This window comes from Hyaena hyaena, unplaced genomic scaffold (genome assembly GCF_003009895.1).
Source record: "Hyaena hyaena isolate Hyena2069 unplaced genomic scaffold, ASM300989v1 scaffold_179, whole genome shotgun sequence".
NCBI classification, from domain to species: Eukaryota; Metazoa; Chordata; class Mammalia; order Carnivora; family Hyaenidae; genus Hyaena; species Hyaena hyaena.
The window spans coordinates 970530-998129 of NW_024080812.1; the positions used below are offsets into that span (position 1 = coordinate 970530).

Here is a 27600-nt window from a genome sequence, read left to right on the forward strand (position 1 = left end):
GGCCCTGGTCTCCCCGACGGACCTCCCCGCCTCGCCGTCCAGGGCCAGCCTGGTGGCGAGTCTGGCTCGTCTTGGGCCTGGAAGGTTCTGCGAGACTGCAGGACGCGCAGGGAGGAGATACCGTCAGGCCGCCTGGGGCACAGCGCCAGAGAGGGCGGCGGGACCTTGACAGCCTCCCCGAGGCAAAGGGCAGCCTCCCTCGTGACCCCTCCGAAGTGCAAAACAAGTCGGCCATCTTGGCGGCCGCTTAACCCCCTCGTGGCCAGGGCGGCGGGCCCAGGCCCCGGGAGCCCGTTCACCATGGGCGGAGAACGGAGAGGAAAATTCTAGGAACCTCAGGAAAACCTGAGGCCCTGGCAGCTTCCCCAGGGATGTCTGGAAATCCCATCCCACTAGCCATTCCAAAAACCCGAGCTTTTCTAAGTGAATTGGATTCATGGCACGGCACCCTCTTTCTTCTTGCCGCATGTTGGAAGAGCGTGAAGTCAGAGGCAGTAAAGTGGCTCCGACTGGTCAGCAGGTGTTGGTCCGGCAGTCCAGAGTCAGGATCTGACAGGAGCCTGTATCCAAGTGTGGGATCTTGCTGCTCACAGCATGAAGGGCCACTCCTTCCCAGGTCACACGGGTGTCGAAGCCAAGGGTCAAGGACTGGCAGCCTGGGGCTGAATTTGAGTGGTGGTTTCCTTTCAGCCCCCCTTCACCATGAGGACTTTTCAATGCCATTCTGAATGCCACTGAAGAGCCACAGCCCCTATAAGGCCACACCCCTCCTGTTGTCTGGTATCTGATCTGGTTCACCCATTGATACTGTCTGTCATTTGGTACTTTTAAGCATTTAAAAATTTTTTTTAATGTTTTATTTATTTTTGAGAGAGAGAGAGAGAGACAGCGCGAGCAGGGGAGGGTCACAGAGAGGGAGACACAGAATCTGAAACAGGCTCCAGGCTCTGAGCTGTTAGCACAGAGCCTGACCCGCGGCTCGAACCCAGGAACTGTGAGATCATGACCTGAGCCAAAGTCGGACGCTTAACCGACTGAGCCACCCAGGTACCCCAGTACTTTTCAGCATTTAGAATATTCTTCTTAATGTTGTCAGTCCTGTAAGGTCAAGCTGAAATATCAACACCCCCAGGAACCCTTCATGGGTTTTCCTCCCCAGGTTGCCCGCAGAATCTGTCCCTTCCTCTGCCCACCTCTGGTACCACCCATTAGCCTCCCCCGTTTTCCTCCCTGCCTCTTCCCTCACTGAACTGTGAGCACCACAACAGGAGGGACGGTGGGTAGTTGGCAGTGGTCTATGTGTGCCCTGTGGCACCTCACACACAGGGTAGGTGGTTCAGGAAAGGGTCGTTGCCAGAGAACCATGAAATTGTTGAATGGGGTTTGATGTTGGAAACAAAGTTCCCAAGCGTTTTGAACCTTGGGCGAAGGAACAAGTAAGGGTGTTTTCTCAAGCCCTGTAATAGAATCCTTTTGTGTTTTTAATTGCTTTAAGTTATTTTTAGTGGAAATGTCAGGGTGTCATAGGAACAAACACGAGGGTCCAAGCTTGACCAAGAAGACTAACTGCTCAGCCCTGGGATGTTGCTTCCTCCAGGTGGCCTTGGGGTAGGAGCCTGTGACAAGGGATGCCAGGCTGCAGGTCATTCCCTAGGGACTAGTCAAGTAAGGTCTAAGCTGGACTTGAGGTCATGATTTCAGGCTGAGATCTCCAGAGGAGGCAGCAAGGAGAGTCTTAGAGGAAGCTGGAGCTAAAGGAAGAATCCTTTTTCCTTCCAGAAGAGTAAGCCAAAGTTACTTTATGAAGGGCTCCAGAAAACCCCTTTCATGCCTCACCCACAGATGATTTGCTGAACGCTCATTAAGGGGAAAACAAAGAGGTGGTTTTGTTTATTTATTTAAGAGGAAAAATGAATGAGCTGTGACAAAACAATTTGAAACCAGGCCCCTCTGAGACCTGGGCTTTCACTTCCTTGATGGGAAGTAAAACAGAGAATCGAATCCCCCTCCAAATAAAAGTGAAGTTAATAATCAGACAGCTAGAGCCCTGGCCACATCCTGTGTCAGCTCCCTCCCTCCCCTGGCTCTCTGTTTATAGCTGCAAAGCCGCCCTCCCGAAGCCCAGAGCCGGTTTAACTCTTTCCTTCCCATCTCAGAGCAGCCCAACCCTCTGGTGCAGGCCTCATCTCTGCAAGGCTGGCTCTCCCCACGCCTGCACCACCCCCCACCCCACCCCCGCCCCGTGGGCCTATCCCCCACAGGGCAGGCAGCCTCCCTCACAGCCTCTGGCTGATCAGTTTAATGAGCCCTGCTTAGAATTTAGTGATGTTTTCTGCTTGTCCAGCACAAAAACCAGAGTGGCCACAGGAGGGCTGCACCCAGTCGGTATCCCTTTCCCTTTCCTTCTCCACCCATCCAGGGAGACAGTAAGTAACATTTCTACTCCAGACTCGGGGCCTCTGCCCCATGCAGCCTGCATAGCCCGGTGGACTCCGGGAGCTGCATTCTGATAGAAAAAAAGCACAGCTGTTTGGGGCTTCCAGTTTACCTTGAGAGGTACTCTGTGCATGTCCTGAGCTGCTTTATATGAAGACTTTGGGCTTCCTTCCACTACCTTCCCACCTTGTAGCACAGTTATTTCTTGCAGGAGACGTGGGGCTGTTAGTAGCACATCCCCACTGTGCTGAGGAGGAACCCTTGCTAATGTTTACTGAGGGCCTTTTCTCCAGCCATTGCTGTAAGCCCCAGCTTTGCCTTATAGAGCCACTTGTGATCCTCATTTTACGGAGAAGACTGAGGCCCAGAGGGCTAAGTACCTGGTGCATGGTTGCAGGGGCGAAAAATAGCAGCGCTGGGATTCAAACTCTGGCCTTGTGGCTCCAAAGCCAGTGCTCTTAGCCTCTAAACTCAAGGTCTCACAACAGAGATTGCTCACTTCTCTGGAGCCAGGGGGCTTTCAGAGAGTTTAGAATAATCCCATGGATGCATTTCAAAGTTCCCAAAGCCCAAGGCCTTTTTGAGAGTGTTAATATTTTGTGTAGGGCTCCCTTCCTCCATTCTGTTTCTTCCTGGGGGAGAAGGTGCAAAGAGCCTGCTGCCTGCCCCCCTCCCCCCATTGGGTGGACGGTGGGTATGAAGGAGGGACTAAGGCCTGGGGCAGGTTGGCATGGGCAGATGCTTTCATGGCTTGGCACGAGGCTGTAGAGCAAGAATCTAAAGACTTGGGGTGGCCGCTTTCTCAGCCACGGGACTAGCTTCTGCTGTGTCCCCTGTCCCTTCCAGTCCTGTAGCCCTCACTTAAAGTCACAAACACCCACTCCTGGTTGGCACCTGTCTCTAGGAAGCCACTTACCAGTTGCCTGGGGACAAGTGGCAGAGACTTTCAAACTGGCTCTGTGGGCCACCTGCCTCTCCTGGGGTCCCTTCCTCTGGATGCCATGGCTACTGAGATTCATTCTTGGACGGGTGTTGGTCGATTCACCTTGGCCAGCCATTTGGCACATCCCCGTGATCTGGGAGGGTGTGTTCTGCTGCCGCTTGGGGTCTGGAGGCCTTCGTGATGCTTGCCTGTAACAGGCTGGGGAAGGCTCCAGAAGCTCTCTGTAGAGGGGGGCTGCAGAGCACAGGACCTGCTGTCTACCTGTGTACCCTGATCTACTGATCTACTCTCCCCTGTGTTTGGGGATGAGAAGATCTGATGAGTATCTGTCTGCTTAGGTTGCACTTTGCCATTCAAAGCCACGGCCCAGTGTAAGGAGTGCCCTGTTCTTCATTTTCCAACTCATCCTTCAAGCAGAGAGAAAGCAGCGTGGCTCCATCCAGAGTGGCCTGTTCTTCCCAGAGCAGGGGTGGCCTCTCTGGGGAGGGAGGGGACAGCAGGGGCTTCTGTGACACCCAGTAGGATCCCTGGCCCAAATTGCTCTCTGCGAGCGGCGTGTAGATGCTTTGGCTTTCATTTAATTTAGATGTTTGAGTGAAGCCTCTGCCGCTGAAGCAGAACCCCTAAGGTGGGGTGGATCCGCTGTGGCCCTGAGAGGCTAGAGGCTGAACCTTGTCGGAAACCCCTCAAATCAGACCCATCCTTTATCACTAAGGCACTTCAGGCTCACTGATCTCACTTGGCCTCACAGTCTAACAAGGGGGGGGGGCCTGTGTGTCTCTCCCCGTCTTCCATTTGAGGCTGGAGAGGTTGCCCACTCTGCTGTAACAGCGCTCTACTGGGGGAAAAAAATTTCATCGTGCTTTAAAATATATCAAAACCAACTTAAAGATAGTTTTCACTGAGTTTAAAAGCAGTGCAAAATGAACACCAGCCTCTTCGAATGTTTCTTCCCGGCCTGGGAGGCCCTGATGGACGGGACCTCGCTCTTGGTTCTCATGTGTGTTGGGGGGGGGGGGCTTTGGGGCACATTTCTGGCCCCTGGACGGTGGTCCGCCTGCCTGTTCTCCAGTCCTCCCCTGCCTGGCAGGTGTCCCACGGGCTCATGAGCAAATATCATGTTACAAGAACCAATAAGACAAGAATCCCTGAGTTAGGGGCTTTTTTTTGTTTTTTGTTTTTTGGCTTTTACGAAGACAATTTTATTATAGAAAATTCCAAACATACACGGGAGACAGTAGCGTGATGAATCCCCGTGTACCCATGACCAACATCACCAACTCCTGGCCAAGCTTTCCCATTTATACCACCATCTGCCTCTTCACTTCCCATCTAACGTTGAAGTAAACGCTACATATCGGAGCATGGCATTTCATCTGCCAGCGTTTCAGGCTGTATCTCTAAAAAAAAGGGCCCCATTAAACTTAGCCATCTTGTCTTTATCTCACCTAAAAATTAATAATACCCCTCAAATGTTAACAAGATTCCATTAGTAGTCACATTTCCAGAACATTTCTGAACCCTTCGCCTTTCTACTGAAAGAAAGCAGATTGGCCCTGAAATAAGAATTTCTCAGCATCTGATCGTATCCTCACAAGTCCGGCTCCTGAAAGGCCAGATTTCTGAATTGGGGCACAAATGCCTGGTTGGGCAGTCTCTGATCCCTGACTCAGCTTGCTCCCCCACCAGCCCTCGGCCTGGCCCTGGCCAGTGCTGTGCACACAGGGGGCGCTAGTGCTGGGTTTCATGTAGGGGTGAGCATACGCAAGGGTGGGGATGCGGCGGAGTTGAGCTAATGCAGCAGGACTGGAGCGCAGCCCCCTGCATCCCCCCACCCACGCGGCGAGTGGCTGTTCCTGGCTCTCTGTGCGGTGCTCCACCCACCAGCTGCCTGGGCTTCCTCTGGGACCCTCTTCTCTCTCTTGCTTGGGATACTTGACTGTGTTCCAGTGACTCCGTGGAACCCCACTTCGTGGGGCCTACAGCCTTCTCCTTAGTCTTGCCAATTCGCTGCTTCACATACAGCAACAGTTGACGGGGGGTGCTGTTAGGGAGGGGGGCTGTTCACATGTGCCAAGCGCCTTGCTCATCTGTCCTCACAGCAGCAGCCCCAGGAGATCAGGATTGCTGTCATTGCCATTTCATAGTGGAGGAGACTAGAGGAGGCAGGTAAGTGCCTTGCTCGCCTAGGAAGCGGCAGTGCGGGATTTGAATGTGGTCCCCCTGAGCACTGGGTACTCTCCACTGCGACGCTGGTTCTCAAATGTTGAGACTCATCTGGCAAACTGCTAGGCAGCTTCTCCTAGGACCAGGCACTTAGCCTTTTGAGGACAAATCTCAACAAGTTAGGATCCGCAATCACCGCGTGCTTTCCCCTGCAATGTTCACCTCTTCCAGAACAGATAGAGCATGACTTATTATTATACACACCCTTATTAGGAGATTAGCTCAGTTGAATGGAATAAATTTTAGGTCATTCAGCCTCTAATTTCCTGGTTTGTCTTTTTTCATGGTTAAATAATAGTTTGAGTCAGAGATTATATGACTGTGGCAGGTTTGAAGGTTGGCAGGTTTGAAGGTTGGGAGGAATGAGAAGAAACCGGGTTGAGTATCTAAGGCTACCACCTAGACGTGATCCCTTCTGTTCATTCTGTCACATCCTTCGGTGTTTGCTAGAAGAGAAATATGACTTTTGGAATGTACAGAACCAGGGTCGAGCACTTAAGAGTTCTTGGGGAGAAGGGCTGGTACAGGCACCGTTTTCTTCGTCCTCACCAGCCTCTGTGGCCTCCCCTCAGCTGAACTTTGGAGAAGCGGTTTCAGGGGGACTGGTGAGGCTCAGACCCCTGTCCATCAGGAGCCTGCCTCTGTCACTGCAGAAGCCCCGCCGCTGGCCGCTGGCCGCTAAACCCGACTCGCATTTTTACTTCCTCTGCTGCTTGATTTTGCCTTGGTTTGCTTTGTAGCCTTTCTCCCCAGTCTTGCCGCCCTAGGAAAATGACAGAGTGTAAAGAGGTGGGTGTGATTAAGTAAGGGAAATGAACAACCTAAGCAGACACAGAGGGGAGAGACATTGGCTGACTCCTGAAGAAAGAGAGGCAACACGAGGCTGAAAGGCCAAGCCAACAAAGGGAGAGGAACCAGCATCTTCTGCAAGTGCTCATGGAGTTTATGAATACAAGGCATTAAAGGTGAGCTTCAAGAAGCTGTTTGCGCCCAGCAATGGGAAAACTGTGGCTATCTTTAGGTCCCCTTGGGAATGCCTGGAAACGAAATCATCTAAGTTGTTTCCAAAAGTTGCATTTCCTGGGACGACTCTGGCTTTGCATTGAATTGGGTGTGCCGGCTTCCAGGAACCCCTGCTGTTCCAGAAGCCCCTCTGTTCCAGGGTAGACGTGGTCCACAGACAGGTGGCTGGGATCAGGCCCTCCGTGGAAGATGAAAAGCAGGTAGCGCAGCTGCATCACACTCAGTGCTTCGCCTGCCACAGGGCTCCTCCTGCTCAGATCCCCCAAGGGGCCCTCCAGGGGGCACCATGATGGAAGCCACCAGAGCCTGGGGTGGACTGGAATGGTTTTCAGCCTTGCACCAGGGAGATGAGCTCTCCCCTTGAAAAAGCAACAGTGGGGGTGCATTGGGGGGACTGTAGGAAAAACATGCGCTCAGAGGAAACCTTGCTTTTCTAGGACTGTCTTTTGCTTGATGTTCGAAGAGTCTGAAATCGACAAAGAGGACTAAGACTCAGAACATTACTGAGTGTGGCTGGTTGAGGGTCAAAGCAGTTTCAAAGACATTGCTGCCTCTTTCTCTCTCCTGGGTCTCTGTGTTTTAAATTTTTTTCTGGTGTTGTCTGCTCTCACATACTTCTCTCTTTTCAGAATATTTATAACTGCCCCCCCCTTCTTCATTCTCAATTCCTTCCCCACCCTGACTCTGCCTTCTTAGCATAATTTTTCTTTCCTTTTGGCTTCCCTTGTTTTGCATCTAGATTCCCAGATGGTTTATTTTGCCTGTTTCCTAAATTCCCCTCCTCTCTCGTTTCTTAAGAGTTCTTCCCCTCCTTTGCCTTCAGCGGCAGTTCTTTCCCCTAAAGCTTTCCTTGGGCCACACAGGCTTTTATTCTTGTTCATCTGTTTCAGCAGTGCTGGCAAGAAGGAGGCCACAGCCGGCAGGCAGGGCCATGGTGGCAGAAGAGGACCTGAGCATCTGAAGATTCTCACCGCAGCCCTGGTGTCCCTGGAAGAGGAGCTCCCTTCTGGAGAGGGAGGGCCGGGGACAGGGCTGCTCTCCCCTGTGGGGGTTGACATCGGCTGCCAGGCCCCGCAGCCCCGGGCTGAGGGTTGGGGCAGATGGTGTTTCCTCCACGGTGTGTGTGGGCCTGGGCCCCACTGCTCAGAGAGGCGCAGAATCCGTTCTTCTCTGTGAGGACAGGTGGCACCTTCACCAGGTTCCACCCTAAAGGCTGGAGCTCAGGGGAGGTGCACGCACTGGGAATGTTATTACTCTTATTACTCGCAAAGTGAGGTGCTGTGGGTGGGCGATTTGCATAGGGGGCTGCCTCTTGCAGGAGCAGGGAGGGGGGATGGGGGGAGGTCCTTTGATTTTCGCTCTCTGGCAGAAGACCGAGGCGGTTTCCCAGAAGGCCCTTCCTTCCCCACACCCCTCCCCTGCCAGTGTGCTGTTTTTGAGGGGACACGGAGAATGCAAGTAGTGGCTGATAATTTCAAGGTGTCAGAAAGGCTGTCTGTCGGCCACTGAGGAACAACACAAACCCCACCTGGCGGGGGGCTCAGGGTCAGCCCCATACTGATAGAAGCAGGTGGTGCTTCTCGATGGGCTTGGGCGCAGTGGCAGAGAAACTCAAGAAGTTGCAGCCGCGCCCCTCCTTGTCTGGAGTGATGGGGGAGGGAGGAGAGGCTCGTCCTGGCTCTGCTCCCCAGCTGTCTGAGGCAGATCGACTGGAGTCCATCTGGCTGTCCCCCTCACCCCCCACTCCAGACCCAGGCTTGCCTCCCACCCTGGGACGTCAATGCCATTGGGTCCTGGCGGAGGGCTCAGCGGCCTAGATGAGGGGCAGCTGAGTTGACGCACACCTGGGGCTGAGCTGCGACCCGGGTTGCAGGGGCCCAGGAGCACCAGGTGGATGGCCGTGGGGTGCGCTGTCTTTTCCGAGGCCCCATGGTGATGGCAGCCATGTGCTATTCTGGAAATGCCCTCAAGGGCTCCCTCATCACCTTGCTCTCTTGCCAGGCCCCATCCGTTCCTCATCACCATCGGTGTACCATGTTACTGCTACTTTGGAGAAGTATTGTTGATTATATAGAAACTTGAGGGACATCTTTGCTTATTTTATATTTTGCTTATATTTTCTAAGCCTTTGGCCCTAGAGTCCAATTCTCAGGGTCGAGCATCCTTTAAGACTCGAGAACCATAAGCCCACAGGACCTGGGCCCTGTGGACCTTTGTCTCTGGTTGAAGGCAGGGCCTCCTTCCCAACAGAGAGGCCTCTCCTAGCCAGGAGGATCGAAGCGTTAGGGGACTCAAGAGAAGGATGGTGAACTTTCTTCGAAGTTCTCCTCGCAAATCTGGCAGGAAGGCTGGGGGCAAAGACAGGCCTCTTTGATGTAGGGGTTTGGAGTGTTGGGGGGGATTTGGATCCTAGCAGCCTCTTGCCCTTCCCACCTGTGCACAAAGAGGTCTCTGCGGTCTCCAGGCCACCTCGTTCCTGCCACCCCCCTCTGCCCACACAGCACGTTGTATAAATATTTACACCCCCAGGCTGGCAGGAATCTTTCTCCAGCCACTTCCCTGGTCTCGGGGAGAGCTCGCTCTCTCACTGAACAGCTGCAGCAGATCTGGTTGCCTTTGGTCAGACAAGGGCAGGCCCTGGTTTGGGGGCCCGTGGTCCCCACAGGGTGGAGGGCACATTTGGCAGGAGACACTTGACTCGGGAGAAGTCACAGGGCTGTGGCAAAGGTCCATCCTCTCTCCCGCTGCCTATGGGCGACCCTCCAAGAGTTGTCTGATCCCTGCTCTGGCTGGGGAGGTGGGTCCTGCTTCCCAAAGTGGGGTTCGTCCCACTTTGGGCTGGAGGATAATTCTGAAGCCAACTGGCTGATGCTGGGACAAAAGAGAAACTTAGTTTACTTGTGAGCACTTTACAGTTTATGTCTATGGCCTTTGGTCTCCCCGAAGCAGCCACCCTCCCCTCCCACCAGTGGCTGCCTAGTCTTTTGACCTGGGGGCTGGGGAGCGGAGAGGACAATGATATGTCCCCCATCTTCCCCAGTGACCCAGGAAGCTTGAGTCTGCCAAAGATCGAGGCCGCCATTTGTTGGGTTCCCGTGGGCCGAGCACTGTGTGAGGTACTTCCCCATATTCTCGTGTAATTATTTGAGTCACAAGCCTAGCCGATTGTGCAGCTTGTGTGTCTCCTCTTCCTGCCCTCAGACAGCGGGCCGCACCGCAGCAAGTTCCCAGACACAGGGCCCTATCTTTTCTGACAGGTATCAGGCACCGAGAAAAATGGGTGTTCAGTGCTTGAGGGGAGGTTGAGAAGGAAGACAGGATTCCAAAGAGCTGGATTTCATATACAAGAGCCCCCCACCCCACCCCAAATTCAAATAGTAGAGCCATGGAGGATGGGGTAAGGGACTGGGTAGGGGGTTCAAATGAGGCCAGGGACAAAGGTACCCACACTCATGCCAGAAAGCAAGCAGGCAGGTTCAATCTCTCTCACTCTCTTGGAATGCTCAGCCCCCTTCTGGGAATGGGAGAAGAGCAGATGTCAAAGGTGCATGGGTGAGACTGCTTGGTATTCAGTGGGTAGAGAGCCACCCTCGGGTGAGGTGGGAGGGGGCTGGGTGGGCCTGCTGGGAGTGCCCAGAGAGAAAGGTGGAAACCCACAACTCAGAAGCCGTGCCGCTGGGAGATATTCCTGCTGCCTGCCTGCCTGCCTCCCCACCCCCAAAAGGTGAAACAAAACCCAAATAAAAGCCTGACCCGGCAGATATTAATACTCCAGGGCCAGGGCTGGTGTGCAGGCAGCCACCCCCCGCTTCCCCCTTGTGTTTCTATAAGCAGCTGAAATAAATTTAGCGAAACAACCCCACCCATCTGAGGGCCAAAGATTTCAGAGCAGTGTGACTCTTTACCCTGAAAGCCCCTGGTTTTCAGAGCCGAGAGCTTTTTGTTTAGATTCCCTTTGGGAAGACAATGCTCTCCCTCTGAAATAATGACTTGACTGCACTCATCTATTCCTGATAGATCAATGCTTCGACACAGAATGGCTTGCTAGAAAGCTGCAGCTTCAAGTAGCCAAGTCCATGGGGCTAATGCCTGGTTGGATCCATTGGGGTATTTATTGTCCGATTATTCTTCACGACGTCTGAACATTCAGCCAAGTCCCCGTGCAGTCTGCCATAAGGGCAGTGGTTATGGCTGGCTACCTTACTGAAGTAGAGAATTGCTACTGTGTGTCAGGTATTGTTTCCAGGCGCTGTAGGTGGAGTTGAGGGCAGAGAGACTGCTCTCAGGGAGCGTACATCCTAGTGGGAAGGGAGATGCCAAAAAGTTACATGACTATAAAATAACCAGCAACCAATGTTGTACCTCATAGTCAAAGACTGAATGCTTTCCCCTAACATTGTGGTCAGGTGAGTATGTCCACTCTCGCTATGCCTATTCAGTATCACACCAGAAGTCTTAGATAAGGCTATAAGGCAGGGAAAAGAAATGTAAGGCATAAGATTGGAAAGGAAGAAATTAAGCTCTTCCTCCTTGCAGATAATTGTTTATGTTAAAAAATACACACAAACTAAACAAAACTCAAGGAATCTACCAAAAGAATAAGTCCCTCTCTCTCAATAAACAAACAAACATTTAAAAAATAAATAAAATGGCTTTAAAAAAGCAAAACAAAAAGAAGGGCACCTGGGTGGCTCAGTCGGTTAAGCGTCGGACTTTGGCTTAGGTCACGATCTGCGGTTTGTGCATTTGAGCCCTGCATCAGGCTCTGTGTGCAGATTCTGCTTCAGATTCTGTGTCTCCTTCTTTATCTTCCCCTCCCCCACTTGCGCTCTATCTCTCAAAAATAACTTAAAAAAAAAAAAAAAGAACTCTCAATACTCAAGGACAGGAAAACAAATAACCCCAGTTTAAAATATGGGCAAGACCTGGGCAGATACTTCACCAAAGATGACATACACGTACAGCAAATAAGTACACGAAAAGATGTTTAACATCATTAGCCGTGAATGAAACGCAAATTAAAACCATAATGAGATACCACCATACACTACCGGAATGACTAAAATAAAAAATACGGACAATTTTCACAAAGTGTTGGTGAGGGCGTGGAATGACAGTTGCTTATATGAATTTCCACTCTGGGAAACAGTTTGGCAGGCTTTTTTAAAAAATGTTATTTATTTATTTTGAGAGAGACAGAGTGCATGAGCAGGAGAAAGGCAGAGAGAGAGAGAATCCCAAGCAGGCCCCATGCTGCCAGTGCAGAAACAGACTCAAGGCTCGAACTCATCAAGAGATCATGACCTGAGCGGAAATCAAGTGTCTGAGGCTCAACCGACTGAACCACCCAGCTGCCCCAGTTAGGCAGTTTTTTAAATAAATTTCCACATACACTTACCATTTGACCCCACAATCCCACTCCTACTTATTTACCCTAGAGAAATAGGCACTGTGTTCACACCAAAATCTATATGCAAATGCTTACTGCAGCTCCATTCATAATGGCTCCAAACTGGAAATAATCCAATGTCTTTCAGTAGGTGAATAAACAAAGGTGCATCCATACAGTGAAATGGTATTCTTCAATAAAAAGGCATGAACTATTGATACAAGCAACAACATGGATAAATCTCAAAGGCGTTGTGTTCTATGAAATCATACATACATCCTATATGATTCTATTTATATGGCATTCTGGGAAAGATGAAATTACAGTAAAAGGACCAAATCAGTGGTTGCAGAGTAAAGGAAGGGGAGGGCATGACTACACGGGGGTGGCATGAGGGCGGTTTTGGGGGTGACGGAGCTGTTCTGTTTCCTGGTCATGGTGGTGATTACACGAATCTATTCATGTTAAAATTCTGTACGCTGAGGGGTGCCTGCGTGGTTCTGACTCTTGATTTCGGCTGAGATCATGATCCCAGGGTCCTGGGTTGGAGCCCTGTGGATCAGGCTCTGCGCTGAGTGTGGAACTTACTTAGGGTTTTCTCTCTCACTCCCTTTGCCCTTCTCCTTGGCTTGCTCTCTGTCTCCCTCTCTAAAGTTAAAAAAAAAAAAAAATTCTGTACACCAAATACAGGTCAATTTTTCTGTATGTGAAATTAAAAAGAAAAACACGTTATAGGAATGAACGTATACTTATAAACTGAAATAACTACTCTGAGCAAAATGATCATTTCATGAGGACTTAAGAAAGGAGAGAGATACCTTGACTCGTTAGGGGTAGGGGGATGCCAAGAATGGTTGAGGGAGTGATGCTTGAGCTGGATTCTACAGGATGATTTAGAATTTATTTGGGCCAAAGGAAGGTCAATCCTGATAGAAAAAATAACAAGTGTCAAGGCCCTAGGGCAGGAGGAAGTATGTTCATTTTCATCTGAAACTGACCAGAGCACAGGGAGTGCCCTGGGGGGTGGGAGAGGTGGTGGGAGGGAGGGTTATGAAAGTCCGGCCTGGAACAATGAGAGTCAGACTATCCTGGACTAAGGGTATGGTTTTTATTCAAAGGAGGATGGGTAGCCAAGAGTTTTAGGCAAGTGTAACACAAAATCAGAGCTAGGTTTTGGGGGGTTTTGTTGTTGTTTTCTTTTCTTTTTCTTCTAAAGATTTTCTTTTTAAGTAATCTCTACATCCAATGTGGGCTGAAACTCACATCCCTGAGATAAGAGTGGTATGCTCCACGGACAGAGGCAGCCAGGCGCCCTAGCTCTGGGTTTTGAAAAAGAATCACGTGGAAGGGCACCTGGGTGGCTCAGTGGGTTAAGCATCTGACTCTTGATTTCGGTTCACGATCTCTTGGTTCATGGGATCCAGCCCTGCATCATGCTCTGCATTGACAGCACAGAGACTGCTTGGGATTCTCTCCCTCCTCTCTCTGCCCCTCCTCTGCTTGTCTGCATGCTCTGTCTCTCAAAATAAATAAATAAACATGAGAAAAAAGAAAACTAAAAGATCACTTGAGCTGCCCTGAGAAGGGTGTCAGGTCAGGGAGAGTGGGGATGGAGCCTAAGTATGCAGGGATCTTAGAGTTGGAAAGAACCTCTAAAACTGGGTTTCTCAGTGCAGGGACCATTCACACTTTGGGGTAGATAAATTTTGTTGTGGGGGCTATTGTGTGGGTGTTTAGCAGCATATCTGGCCTCTACCTTCTAGATGCCAATAGCACTGACCTCCCCACCTCCCAATAGCGACAACCCCAAATGTACCTAGACATTGCCAAATGTTCATGGGGTGGGGGTGGAGGGCAAGATCATCCCCCGTTGAGAACTACCGCCCTAAAATAATCAAATCCAGCGCTTCTGGCTTCATAATAGATTCATAACAGAATCATCTGGACAGCTTAGAAGATACAGATGCTGGGCCTCACACCAGACTAACTGAAGTGGAATCTTTGGAGGTGGGTGGGGATGGAGTTGGGGAGGGCATCTGTATAGTTTTCAAAGTTCTCCAGGTAATTCTGCTCCGTGTGATATTTGAGTACTACCGGCCGAGTCTGACGCTCGCTGTCTACAGAGCGGAATATGGAAGCCCAGAGTAGAGGATGAACTAGAGGCAGAGTAGCTCTAGGATCCAAGATTCCTGACTCCTCGACCAGTGCTCATTCCATTAGACTATCTCACCTCTTAAGAGATGCACAGAACTTGCCCTGGGCACGCTGCGGAAGCCCAGCCTCCCTGAATGACCAGCTCTGGCCTTCTGAACCTGGTAGGACTACCATCTCCCCTGATGGCAGAGCCCAAGCCCTCCACCCTTCCTGCCACTTCGGGAACGCTGCCATCCTTCTTCTAGTCCCACTGCCAGATTTAGGGTGACCAAAGTATCCTAATAGTTACAACTGCAAGACGCACTAGAAACGGAAAGAAATACATTGCATACCTACTCAGGACTGACTCCGAGGCCCAGGTGACAGAGCTGCCCTTGCCCTCCAGGAATTGCCAGTCCAGTGGGAGTAAACAGGTCATTCCCATTGATACGCTAGAGTGCTGGAGTGCCGCAGGCTGCCGTGGCCCCGCTGCGAGAGACTGAGAGAGAGAGAGAGAGAGAGAGAGAGATTTAATCTGCTCTGGGGGCTGCCTGAAACCCCAGCAGAAGGAACCTCTTGAGCCCCAGGGAGGGCTATGCAGCAACCCCCAGCAACTGCTAGAGTTTGGAGTGACTGGAGGCTGTCTGAGCTAAGCCCTGGCTGGAAGAGTTGAGATGGCCTTCCCTGCCCTCCCAGAGGCGAAGGGACCTGCTTGAGGCTGTGCAACTGGTGACCAGCTGGCAGAGTGGGGCTTCCCATCAAAGTCTAGGTGGCTCAGAACTCCTAGGCTATTTTGTGTCTCTAGGCAGGCGGGGACAAGGAAGGAGGAGGTGCAGAGGTGGTCAAAGTCGGTAGCTGACCATTTCTTGGATGTTCCTACCGAAGGATCAGAATCAGAATCGTTTTGCAAAGTGAATACTCCCCAAAATGGGTCCTGTGGTGGCAGAAGGCCTCAAGAATGGCTTCATTTACATACAATGGCTAGGCATATAAAAGGGTTCTGCTAGGGTTGAAACTAGCACTTAATCCACCAATTGCCAATTTTAGGCCATATTAATCTGTACTTTAGAGATGAGAAAAGAGGCTTTGGTCCCTGTCTTGAAAAGTCATGCAACTAGAAAAGTGCAGGGCCAAGATTTGGATCCAAATGGAACTTCCAAGTTTTGCGCTACTGATTCTCAGGCCCTAATGTGTGAGTCACTAGCAAGAAAGTACTGAAAATGCAGATTCCTGACCCCACCCCAGAGCATCTGATTCACTGGGCCTGGGTCCAAGCTCAAGAATCTGCATTCCACAAGCACTACAGGTGACTTTAAGCCAAGGTAACTCTCAGGCCGCGCTTGGCCACATCGCCACCGCTCTCTAATCCTTGCAGCTGTTCCCAGGTCTCAGGTGGCAGAGGTCTGGGGCGGGCGGGGCCCAATCCGAAGAACTGAGAGGTTTGTGCAACGACCTGAAGCCGTAGGACTCTACGATGGCAGATCTGTGCTGCTACCAGGGCCAGGATGGGATCCTGGGGAGGGGCGCCTTGGAGGTCGCTGTTGACATGCCAAGCCCGCTAGGGGCCTGGCGCCCCACACTCTCACCTGCCGCGAGGTGCGCCCACGGTCCAGACTGGCCCCTGAATTACCCGTCGCGCTTCCCTAATTTCGAAGACTTTCACTTTCCTCCGCGAACAAAACGTAACACCCCAAGCCAAAAATACCTGCCCAGCCCCTCCTCTCGAGGGGACCGGCTCCAAGGGCGCCAGAGAGGGCCCTGAAGTCGGGCCTGGGACGGAGGACCCGGCCGATCGCCTCCCGGTCGGAAGCTGCTGTGCAGGTGGAGGGGCCGCCTCTCGAGGCCCGGCGCGGGTAAGGAACCGAACCGGAGTCCGGGCTGAATTGCGGAGGGGGCGGGGAGCTCGGCGCACGGCTTTCGCAGGGCTGCCCGCCCGGGTCGGAGCTCTCCGCGGTCCCCGCCGCCATCGGGCACCTGCAGGGCAGGTCCAGTCGGGGCGGGCCGGCTCCGTCCCCTGGACTCGCAGCCGTCCTCGGCCCGGCTGGACGCCACTCCGCGGCCCGCCGGGTCAGCGAAGGGTTAAGGAGGCTCGTTCCCTCCCCTTGGCTCCCTCACCCTTGGAAAGTCCCCGAAATGACGTTTCAACCCAACAATTAAAAAAGAGTTTAATTATAGAGACAGGCTCTGGGAGCTGGAACAAACTCGGTGGGTCGGCGGGGCCGGTAAACAACTCCAGAGCGAGCGGGCCAGGCTGGCCGCCGCCCCGCGGAGCCCGCGCCCCGGGAGCGGGGGATGGGGAGAGGCGGCCGGGAGTTGGAAAAGCGGAGGAAATTCGAGGAATCGGCGTTCTCTTTGGGGGGGGGGGAGGAGGGAGTTGGTAAAAAAGACTTTTTAGCTAGCCTGCGGCTCTGGGGCCGCGTGATGGTGCTTCTAGCTAGCTAGTCCTACAGCTGCGGGGGGAGGGGGGGGGTTGGGAGACAGCAGGCCAGGCCTGGGACAGAGAAGACGGCCCCACCCGCTCCGGGTCCCCCTTCTCCCTCGCTTTTCCACCCCTCCTCCATTCCCCCCAGCAGAGCTTCGTGAACCCTCCAGAATTAAAGACCAATGGGTCCTTTTGGTGGGGGAGGGGAGGCAGATAAAAGGACGAAATAGCTTCACATCAGGACGCAGACTAACCTTGTGGTTTTAACGCGCAGCCTGCTCTGTCCTGAAATCTGGAACTCATTACCTCATCACCAAGAAACTGCACGACCCCACCCCCCCTTTCTTGGAGCTGGGTAGAGGAACGAGCAAACACCCCTTTAAGAAAGAAACCTACACTTGAATGATTTAAATTAAGGTGGATGGAAGTTATTTCCCTTTCTGGCGCTTGCCAGATTTCAAGAAAAGCTGAAATATGGGAGCAGGGGGAGGGAAGCAACAGGCGGCTGGACAGCAGCAGAAGGAAAGGCAAGGGGCAGCAGCCGGGTTAAAAATGGGGGCCATCAATTTAAGTCAGAGGGGGCCGGATAAAAGCAGACCCGGCTGGGATCACGTAGGTTCGTGGTTGCAGCAAAAGTTCTGTTTCGCAAAGATGAAAAACAACCGGTTCCTAACACAGTTGTGATTTGGAAGGTTTCCCTGGGTCTGCTCGGAGGTTGACGAATACACCAGAAATGCAATAAAAATGCGTGTGTGTGGGTGGGTGGTGGTGGTGAGAGCGCGACTAGAGCGCTCTGCTCCGCCCGCCCTGTCCTTTCCAAAGAAACGTGTTCATAATGGGGTGACCTAATTACATCGCAATGGAACCCGCTCTTAGCCACTCAGCGCACGGGGTTTCATAACAGACCCGGCCGCCTTGAGTGCTGGGAAGAAACGTGCGAGGGCTGAGGAGGCGGCCGGGCACGCGGGGAAAATAGGAAAGAAACAGCCCCGCGATTTCCGTCTTCGCTCCAGCACCCAGGGGCCGTGGGCGACACGTTAACAACTTTTTATTTGGGTGGATGGAGAGGCCTCTGAAGCTAACAGTAAATATATTACAGTCTTAAAAGGAGTAATAATCTATGGGGGGGGGCTTTCGGTTTGGAAGATCCCATGCCTCCTTCCCCCCCATCCCGCCCAAACAGCGCAGCCTGACAAGCCATATGTTCCGTTCCCGTGGGGGCGGGGGAGAAGCAACAAGAAGTTAAAAGTGTCGCCTCCCCCATTTCTTTACCTTCATTCTTGATAAAGTAACTTTTTTTCATTGTTCAAGCGTCTAGGGTGTGTGTGTGCGTGCGTGTGTCCCGTAGTTCAGAGCGCGCGTGGAAAGTTGTGCGTTATTGGTGTTTTGGGGGGGGGGCGGATTGGAAAGGATATTCATGAGCATGCATGTTTTCTTTCTGATAAAGTTTAAGGGTTGGATGCGTGAGATCAATCCCACTCCCAAGCCTGTTAAGCAAGCAATCCTTCCGGGCGGTGGTCTTTTTCACGACTGCCCCTCCCGCCGTCCGGTTGCAAAGCACAGGAGAGTGTAGACGCGTGCGGCGCGCGAAATCGTGCTGCGGCTCGCTCTGCTGGGTCCGGGCCTCCCCGGGGAAAAACTCTCCCTAGTTTCCCCCACCACTCTACCTCCCCCACGATCTGTTGAAAAACAAAACACAAAAAACTGAAAACCCTAGACCCGAATGCTTTCCGCGTCCCAAATTCCCGATGTCCTGGCCCTGCCTGGTTTGCGGAAGGCAGCCGAATGCGTAAGAGAACTCGGGAAAAGAGTAAGTTGTGGGGGGCACTTGGAGAAGTTTCAGGGGAGATCTGCTCAAGATGGAAACCGCAGCCCGGTCGCTAAGGACGGGCTTCTGCTCCCGCTTGCAAAAAGAGAAAGTCGAGCCCGCCTTCCTGCCCGACAAAAAAAACAACAACATAACAACAAGAACCCCGAAGAGGGTGGAATGAGTGATGTCACAGAGCCGCGCTCGCAGGCTGACAAAGGGGGGGCGCACCCCTCGCATCGCGCGGCCCCAGAGAGGGGCGCCCCAAGCGCCAGGTAGCCAAGCGAGAGACTCGAAACTTTTCCTCTTTAAGAAAAAAAAAGTTGTGCGCTGCTTGCAGTTGGTTTTTTTTTTTTTCTTCGCCTTCTTTCCTTGTTTCCCCTCCCCCTTCTTCCTTTTGAAAGTTTCTTTTTTTTTTTTTTCCGAGTTTGACCGCATGGCTGATTCAACTTCAGTGTCAATCAACTTTTTTTCCTCCTCTTCCTCATTTAAATAAGTTTAAAGCTCCTCCTCCTCCGGGGCCACCAAACTGAACTTTATAAATTGGGCTTCGCGCGCCGCAGCCGGGGAGAGTCAGAAAGGCGAGGGGCGCCGGGAGCAGGCGTGTGGGACTCCAGACCGGAGAGCCGGAGGCTGCGCCTTCCCCGCACCGGGACCTTCGCGACACACCAGATCCTCGTCCCTGCCCCGTGCGAGCGCCCAGGATGACCACCACCCTCGTGTCTGCTACCATCTTCGACTTAAGCGAAGTTTTATGCAAGGTAAAGCGCGGCGGAGGGTTCGCTTTTCAAAGTTTTCTTTTTCCTCTTTTGCCTAAAGAAAGAACCCTCAAAAGTTCAGGTCTTGGAAAGCAAGGAGGAAAGGAAAAGAGGCAAGATGGTTCTTTTTTTCCCGTCTTCCTTTCCCCCAGTTTAAAGGAATTTGGCTCTCTCCTTCTCACTCTTTGAGTTTCAACAGGTCCTGGCGGCTACTGCATGGGAATTTGGAGATCAGGGTTTTGGGGGGCGAGGTTTGCGTGGCGGGGCCGCCCGAGGGATGCGGGGCATTGGCCGGGACCATATTTTTGGTGATTCTGTCGCCCATAATGTGCTGCTTGAGCCCGGTTTCGCTGGTCCGCTCGGTTTGCCTGTGCGCGCCCTGGGTCTCGCTGCCGCCGGGAGGGGTTCGAGTCTCTCCAGCCACGCCGCCAGCCAGTGGGGTCAGCAGGGGCGCCCCTTGGGGCAGTGAGTCTCGCGACGACCTCTTATTGGGATGTCTGATGTGGAAGGGCTAGGGATATGCGGGAAAAAAGGCCAAGAGTTGTGATTCAAAAGGATGTTGCAAAACGGGTTTGCAGTTCGCCACAGCTCGTCCAGGCTTCCTTCCGTGATCGCCTACACTACTGCAAACTTTGGGGTGAAAATGGTACGAGGCTTGACCCGCTTACCTGTTTTCCGAGGGGGTGGGGGCAGGGGCCTCGAGAACAAAATGCCGGCCTGAGCTCAAGGGGCTCTGCGGGGAAGGATTTAATGAGGCCTCCTTAAGTGGTGTAGCTTGCCAGCCGGTGTGGAAAAAAAGCAAGTTTTAAACACAACGTCCCACGAATTCGGTTTAAGCGTACACAGCGAAAGACTATGGATGTTAGGTTATTTTCGCCCCCTCTCCTCACTTGGAAAGCGGGGAGCTGCTAGGCTACTTTTAATTGCTGAAGTGTTTTGCCTTCTTTTAAAACACGTTGGGTCATGTCTCGCTCTTTTCTCAGCTTGCTTCTCCAGTTGGCCCAGCTGCCAGGGCCTCAGGGCTGCAGGGTTGGGGTGCAGGGACTCCGAGGCGCTGAAGAGCTACACCAAAAAGAGTTTGAATTTCAGCCTCCTTCCCTCTGGGCTTTTCCAAACTCCAGTTGCCCCGGCGGCTGCCTGAGCTCTCTTGCACTTCTTCCTTCTTCCCGGCTTTCTCCCTCTTTGCGGCTTTCTCCCTCTTTGATCCGTTTCTCTTTTCCTCACCCGCTACCTCCCCCCCCACCCCCCCCAGGACTTTTTAAATGAACCTTATTGTTGGGAACCGGCTCTCAAGCTCTCAACTCGGTTCCTGTAATCCGCTCTGTGGGGTGGTTGCTGTTACAGATTCCCGATCCCCTGCAGCTGATCCTAAGGGACCAACTTTAGAATTTGCACAATGACACCCACATGGGCCGGGAGCCAACTCCCTGGTCCCCAGCTTGTGCCCTTTCCGAACCTCGTGTACAGATTGGGCCGGTGACCAGGGTATGTACCATTGGAACGGAAACCTGTTCGTGGTGGCTCTGCTTCCCTCCCCCAAATCCATTATCAACTGGGAGGGGGGTATGGGGGGATTTGGTGCTTGCCTTTTCCTTCTCACCTGCAGCTTTGCGTTAAAGATTAAACACTGGCTCTCTCATCCAAGCCTACCCTTGCAGCCAGAACACTAACTGCAAAGGCATCTTCCTGGTGGGAGGGGGTGGGGAGATCATTGTAGAAGGCACCTCTTCCCAGAGCATGGGGCAATGAACTTCATTTTAGAATACCATCCTCCTGCCCCCCCGTCCCCACCCCAGACCAAGGATTTCTCCTGCCGCCTCCTCTTTCTCTCCTTTCGGCAAGATAAAGCAAAGGCAGTCTGGAAACCTGTTGCCAAAGGAAGGGAATCTTTCTGAAGTAGGAAGTTCAGTCTTAGGAGAGAGAGAGAGAGAGAGAGAGAGAGTGTGTGTGTGTGTGTGTGTGTGTGTGTGTGTGGTGTCAAACAAGGAAGGACTGATTAAAAGGAGGGTACTCAGAGTCTCCTGAGGTTTATCTGTTCTTGTTAGTGGGAAGGGGAGTCTAGGGAAGTCTGAGTTACAGGAGATATTTTGAGCTGAGGAATCTATTGGGGAGGTAAAGAAGTTAGATTGTATGGATCTTAAGTGGTAACTTTGGGGAGAGTGTATGGGTGTGCATTCCAGGGGTCTGCGTGGAGGAGGGTGCATGAATAACAATTTCTTATAGGTCAGGATTTTGTGGTTTCTTAATGTTTGGGGTCAAAGTAAAGCGAGGGGGCTGGTCTGGGGGAGGCGGCTGGCCCGGGCTGAGTTAGAGGTGGTGCCTTAGAGACACAAGGGGCATTTCTGATTGTGGAGGGGGCTGTACTTCGGGGTACCATGGCCTTTGTCACCAAGCATCCTCTCTCTCCCCTGTCTTCCCTCCAGGGTAACAAGATGCTCAACTACAGTACTCCCAGTGCAGGGGGCTGCCTGCTGGACAGGAAGGCGGTGGGCACCCCTGCCGGCGGGGGCTTCCCCCGGAGGCACTCAGTCACCCTGCCCAGCTCCAAGTTCCACCAGAATCAGCTCCTCAGCAGCCTCAAGGGCGAGCCGGCTCCAGCTCTGAGCTCTCGGGACAGCCGCTTCCGAGACCGCTCTTTCTCAGAAGGGGGCGAGCGGCTGCTGCCCACCCAGAAGCAGCCCGGGAGCGGCCAGGTCAACTCCAGCCGCTACAAGACGGAGCTGTGCCGCCCCTTCGAGGAGAACGGTGCCTGTAAGTACGGGGACAAGTGCCAGTTCGCACATGGCATCCACGAGCTCCGAAGCCTGACCCGTCACCCCAAGTACAAGACGGAGCTGTGCCGCACCTTCCACACCATTGGCTTTTGCCCTTATGGGCCCCGCTGCCACTTCATCCACAACGCTGAGGAGCGCCGCGCCCTGGCCGGGGCCCGGGACCTCTCCGCTGACCGTCCCCGCCTCCAGCATAGCTTTAGCTTTGCTGGGTTTCCCAGTGCCGCTGCCACCGCCGCTGCCACGGGGCTGCTGGACAGCCCCACGTCCATCACCCCACCCCCCATCCTGAGCGCCGATGACCTCCTGGGCTCACCCACCCTGCCAGATGGCACCAATAACCCCTTCGCCTTCTCCAGCCAGGAGCTGGCGAACCTCTTTGCCCCTAGCATGGGGCTGCCCGGGGGTGGCTCCCCGACCACCTTCCTCTTCCGGCCCATGTCCGAGTCCCCTCACATGTTTGACTCTCCCCCCAGCCCTCAGGATTCTCTCTCGGACCAGGAGGGCTATCTGAGCAGCTCCAGCAGCAGCCACAGTGGCTCAGATTCCCCCACCTTGGACAACTCAAGACGCCTGCCCATTTTCAGCAGACTTTCCATCTCAGATGACTAAACCCCCTGGGTAGGGAGGGACCCCCTGCCTACTCCACCCCCCATCCTTCCCCTCCCCTCCCTACCTGCCTGATTCCTGACAACCCCTACATTAACAAGGTTAAGCTCAACCCCTATCCCCCAGAACCTTGGAATGCCCCCTTCCTCTCCTCCCCCCTTATAACCCCCCTCCCCCCAACATAAGGACAAGTCAATTTGTCAATAGCTTCCTCTGGCTTGAAACCCCCTCTCCTCAATTTTATAGCCCACTTACCATGCATAACAGACAAGTCCCATATTTGTCAGTAGATGCCTTTTTTCCCCCCTTGGCTTAAGCCTTAAGTGCCAAATCACAAAAGAAAAAGCAGTAACAGTTTACAGAAGCAATTTAGTGCCTTGTAATCTAACTTTGTCACTGTGACTACATTACCTCTTCAGCGCCAGAGGGCACCCGTGGGCCTCCCTGAGCCTCTGCCCATGGGGAGGGGGAGGGGACCCAGAACCAGCAGCTCCCTCCGCTGGCGATCCCAACTGCACCTTCCCTTATTTCAGTCTCCCACACCCTCCCCCTTCCCCTCTCCCCATGACCCCCACACCCCTCTTGGGAGAGTTGTTTGCTGACTCGGGTTTTTGGGGAAACCTATCTTGACATTCAAAACCTTTTTCTTCCCGACCTGAACCTCTTTTGACTAATCTTGCCTGGGTTCGCGTAGGTCTACAGGAAGGAAGACAAAAAGTGGATGAAGATCGTGACATTAAGTGGGACTTTGTGATTTAATTTTTTTTCTTTTTTTCTTTTTTTTTTTTTTTTAAAGTGGGGAGGATGGGGAAGCTAGATGGACTATGAGAGACTTGATTTTGGTGCTAAAGTTCCCCAGTTCATATGTGACATCTTTAAAAAAAAAATAACAAAAAAATGAGAGAAAAGCTAAAAAACATGTAAGGGGTGAGCAGTTAATGGTATTCATTCCACATACAATATCTGTGTAAAACGATTTCCTGTAGAAGTAGCTTCAATGGTTTTTGCTCTAGAATACCGTAGGTCTATCTTTAGAGCACTCACGCCATGCTTTTTTCCCTGGGTTTTAAACTTCATATAACTTTCAGAAATTGGAGAGCAAAAATTTTGCTTGTCACTGCACATCAATATAAAAAAGCTTATTTAACTTATCAAAACGTATTTATTGCCAAAACTATGCTTTTTTTTTGTTAATTTTGTTCATATTTATCGGGATGACAAATCCATAGAATATATTCTTTTATGTTAAATTATGATCTTCATATTAATCTTAAAATTTTGTGACGTGTCTTTTTCCTTTTTTTTCCACAGTTTTAATATATTATTCTTCAACGACATTTTTTGTAACTTTACACTTTTTTTTGGTTATTTTATTTTAAAAAAATGAAAAATTAATTTAAAAAAATGCGAAAAACTTGGATTATTTATTTTAGAAATTTCCCCCTTTTGTGTTGGACTGCAAATTGAGTTTCTTCTTCTTTAGGCCTTTTCACAGCTAGGACTGAGAATGTATGTAAAAGTTCTGTGACAGTACAGAAGGAAAACAACTTTTATGTATGGCTTCTAAAAGGGAAAAAAAAAACACAAAAGAAACCCTTTGACTTCCACGTGCCCATCTCAAGACATTCCGATTGCAGATTTGAGGTTCTGGATTCCAGGTTTGGAGTTTTCCAATGTCAATGCAAACAGAACTGGCACACACACATTAAGATGAATGTAATTATTATTCCTCTTGCTGGTCACTACCGTCGCTTTCTTATTTCTCTTTCTTTGTGTGAATTTATTTAAAAGAAAAAAAAACTTTTTGTAACGACTATTTGCAGTTTAAAAATCAATAAACCCCATTTTTTTTCAAGAACCATGGATGGTGAAGCTGTTTTTTCTTGGTTTGTGGTTTTCCTTTGGTCTGTAGGACTGTCCTTTGTAGAGGAGGCAGGTGCTGGGGAAGAGGAGAGCATTGGTTGCTATTTTTCTCATCCTTAACAGGTAAACCTGTGGCTGTAGTTCCTTCTGTTGATGCTGGAAGTCTCTGAGCTTAGAGGGGATGGGATGGGAGTTTACTGTAAAGGGAGCCCATACTTGTCTAGTACCTTCCCAGTGTGTTGGATGTTGACTGGGGACCCATGCAGCTTCAGACGTCTTCAGGAAAGCTGAAGCACAGTCTTCTCCACTCTCTGGTCTTCATTCCTCTGGGTGGGGATTGGAGAGCCAAAATGGTGGAGGGGGAACTTGGCACATGGTACTCCAGCCAAGCTGGGTTTGAGTGAGTTCTTTGGAGCGTTTCCAGGCTCATTTTTCCCCTGTGAAATTGACCTAAAACTCTATAGCCTCTGGACACCTGTCTGGGGTGGGCATGATGAAGGATTGCAGGCTTGGAGAGGAGCATCTTAGATGGTCAGGGGCCCAAATCGGCACTGTAGATGGGGGTGGTTCACCTAGAGCAGACCTGCACTTCTGTATTTGGAGGGCTGTTGTTAAAATGGCCAGTCCTAACAGGAAGTCCTCAGGAATTCCCACTGCCTTGGTCTTCTTACACATGCCAGGCAGGATAGGTAGGTTGCCCTTTTGGGAAGAGTGGGGTCCCCCTATCTGGAAGCACTGCAGCCAAGGCCAGATGACCACTTTGAGGGGCATATTTTGCCTGCCCGAGGGATTGAATCTTCAGAAAACCCCAAGTCTGGTTCTTGGTTCTTGGGAGCTGTTCATTTTGGGGAGGCAGGGATGGATGTTGCTATTTGAGGCTGCCTTTGGTTCCTTGCACTCCCTAAGTTTGGAGGGTAAGCTGAATTTCCATCTTCAGTTGGTCTTTCCCAATGTTAGTTGTGTCTGCAGCAGACATTGGCTGGGCTGTCCTTGAGGCTTGGAAACACCAACCTTATGCACCCTGTCAACTCTTACTTCCCTGCTGGGGGGCAGGGGCCAGATGCCCTTTCCTAGGGGAGTGGCTGCTGGTGGAGGGAGGGGAAAGCAGCCCTCCTTGGGATTGGAGTGAACCCAGACTGCCATTGCCTGCGGAGGGAATGAGGTGTGTGTGTGTGTTTGATGGTTGTGGCATGTGATCGTCCTTGGTGACTAAAAGCAGAAAAGACATTTAATTGTTTACCTTGAGTCATTCCCTGCAGGCATAGGTGAGCATAAGACAGACCTCTTTCTAATTCCCTGGCTCATGGTGACACTGGTTGGTTTCTCAGAGGCTAAGCATACCCATTGGTCTGCCCAGAATTGTTTCAGGTGGAATTGGTCTCTCAAGTGATACCAAAATTAGAAGCATTGACTCCAGGATGCCTTGGAGGGTGGGGGTTGCCTGTACAGGCAAGGAGATGCTCCCTATGGCCTTGGGAAGCTCTCTGTCCCTAAGCCTTGACCCTTTTCCCCACCTAAGAGTCTCCATGGGAAACACACAGGCTGGGAATTTGGCCACTCAGGTCCACGCATGGTTACCACCACAAAGTTGGATTTTCTGCCCTCTAGATCTTCAAAATGGAGGAGATCAGTCCAAAGCTATATGGGAAAGGAACTAGCAGAAACTTCTGGGTCCTTTCTTCCAAAGTCCTGGCAGATGGAGGAGAGGCCTTAGCAATGCACCTGTGCTCAGGCTGTGGGGGTCCAGGGAGGTGTGAGCCCAGAGCTGGTAGGAGACCTCCATCCCTGAGCTCCTCTGCAGTGGGGAGGACAGGAGCCATACAGAGAGAGCTGGAAGTAAGGCCTACACAAGGAAAGTGGAGCAGGAAAGGTCAGGTCTGCCTTTGTCAGCAAGTTCCTTGGATGCAAGGACTGCTTCCCTACCTCCTGTCCCAGGCCTCGGGGCATCTCTGGTTTGGGGGCCTGCATGAGGTCTGTCCTGGTAGGGTAGGGTCTCCATGGCTGTGGTCTGGAAACCCATGATCTGGCCCTTGGCTACAGGTGGTCTTCCCTTGGAGCAGCAAAAAGAAATGAGTTCTTCTGGCCACAGAGCAAGGACCTACCTCTCTGGGCCAGGAAGCTTCCATTTTTCAGGAGGAAGGTTGAGGGCCTGCTGCAGCTCATTGGCACTCTGGTGAAAGGAGGGCCTTTGAGAGAGCAGGGAGGCAGACATGAGATAGGTTGTATAGCCCGTTGGATCATGAAGCATTGGTGACCAAAGGGACAGAGAGGGTCACGGCAGGAGGAAGCTTCCATGGCATGGAGGGAGAAGGGTGATGGAATCCTTTGACCTGGGTTCAAATCCCCACTCTTTGGGCCAGTTGTGCCTTGGGCAGATGACTCAACCTTGGAGTTTTCATCTGTATCTCAAGAGGTGACTGAGAAGCAAGTGAACAGTTAGCAATGACAGCTCTTCCTAAGTGACAGGTAGTCTGAGAACTTCGTGTGTGTTAACCTATTAAATGCTCGTGTGACCCCACGGAGGCACTTCCATACTCTCCTCATGTGTGGAGAAACAAGGGCGCAGAGAAGTTCACTAACTGGTCACAAAGCTAGAAGTTTGAGATTGGAACCCAGGCAGGCTAGCTCCCTCATTGCATTTTGCCACCATGTCACGGGCTGGCATACTCACGACATTTGGCACAGCCCCTGGCACATAGTAACTGCAAATCGACCAGCGTTCCCATCTCCGTCGGCCTGTGGAAACTGTGTAGAGACGCAAGAAGCAGCCAGTTGGATTAGATGACTCTGCACACACCCCTCCAGTGTCATGATCTCATGTCCCACGAGGTCCTGGGTTGGCATGTTTGGAGGACGGTGCCTGGGAGGAAGGGTAGGCCTCCCCCTTGGACTTTCCCCTTGTCTGCCTGCCATGGGGTGGCTTCTGTTAATGATTGACAGAGCAAAGGGTGCCCCAGGGCCACCTGGGGAGTTGGCCCTGTGCCCTTCTTCCCCTGGGATCTCACTCCCCTGCATGTAGCCAACCTTTTAATCACGTCTGACTGGACTGCCTGAAACAGTGCCTGGGTTCAGGCAGAGAGGGGGCAGAGGAGACTACCCCAGCTCCTCACTTCCCCCTGGTGCCTTGGGGATGGCCCTTCTCTGACTGGCTTCTGGCCTGCTGGGCGCAAGCAAGGACCCAGAGAGTTGGGGAGCAGTGCAAAACCTTGGCCTTGTCTTG

General features: G+C 52.0%; 1 protein-coding gene and 1 long non-coding RNA gene across 2 annotated transcripts; one reads left to right on the forward strand and one right to left on the reverse strand.

Annotated features, from left to right (window-relative positions):
• Positions 1 to 11902: 11902 nt before the first annotated feature.
• LOC120237426 lies at positions 11903 to 16880 on the reverse strand. The gene is made up of 4 exons (XR_005529945.1): positions 16827 to 16880; positions 14504 to 14639; positions 12114 to 12228; positions 11903 to 11932 (listed from the first exon to the last, which is right to left on the reverse strand). It is a non-coding gene; the product is annotated as an uncharacterized LOC120237426 (long non-coding RNA).
• ZFP36L1 (ZFP36 ring finger protein like 1) lies at positions 15855 to 23415 on the forward strand. Its single transcript, XM_039240717.1, has 3 exons — positions 15855 to 16003; positions 18877 to 19140; positions 21561 to 23415. Exons 2-3 carry the CDS (start codon positions 19084 to 19086, stop codon positions 22518 to 22520), a joined length of 1017 nt encoding a protein of 338 aa, XP_039096648.1. The 5' UTR covers positions 15855 to 16003; positions 18877 to 19083; the 3' UTR covers positions 22521 to 23415.
• The last annotated feature ends 4185 nt before the right edge of the window (positions 23416 to 27600 follow it).

Excerpts from the sequence above, each read along its gene's own strand:
- ZFP36L1 (XM_039240717.1), top strand. The coding sequence starts at position 19,084 with ATGACCACCACCCTCGTGTCTGCTACCATCTTCGACTTAAGCGAAGTT. Across the intron at positions 19,141-21,560 it reads TAAGCGAAGTTTTATGCAAG|GGTAACAAGATGCTCAACTA; the intron begins GTAAAGCGCGGC and ends TCTTCCCTCCAG.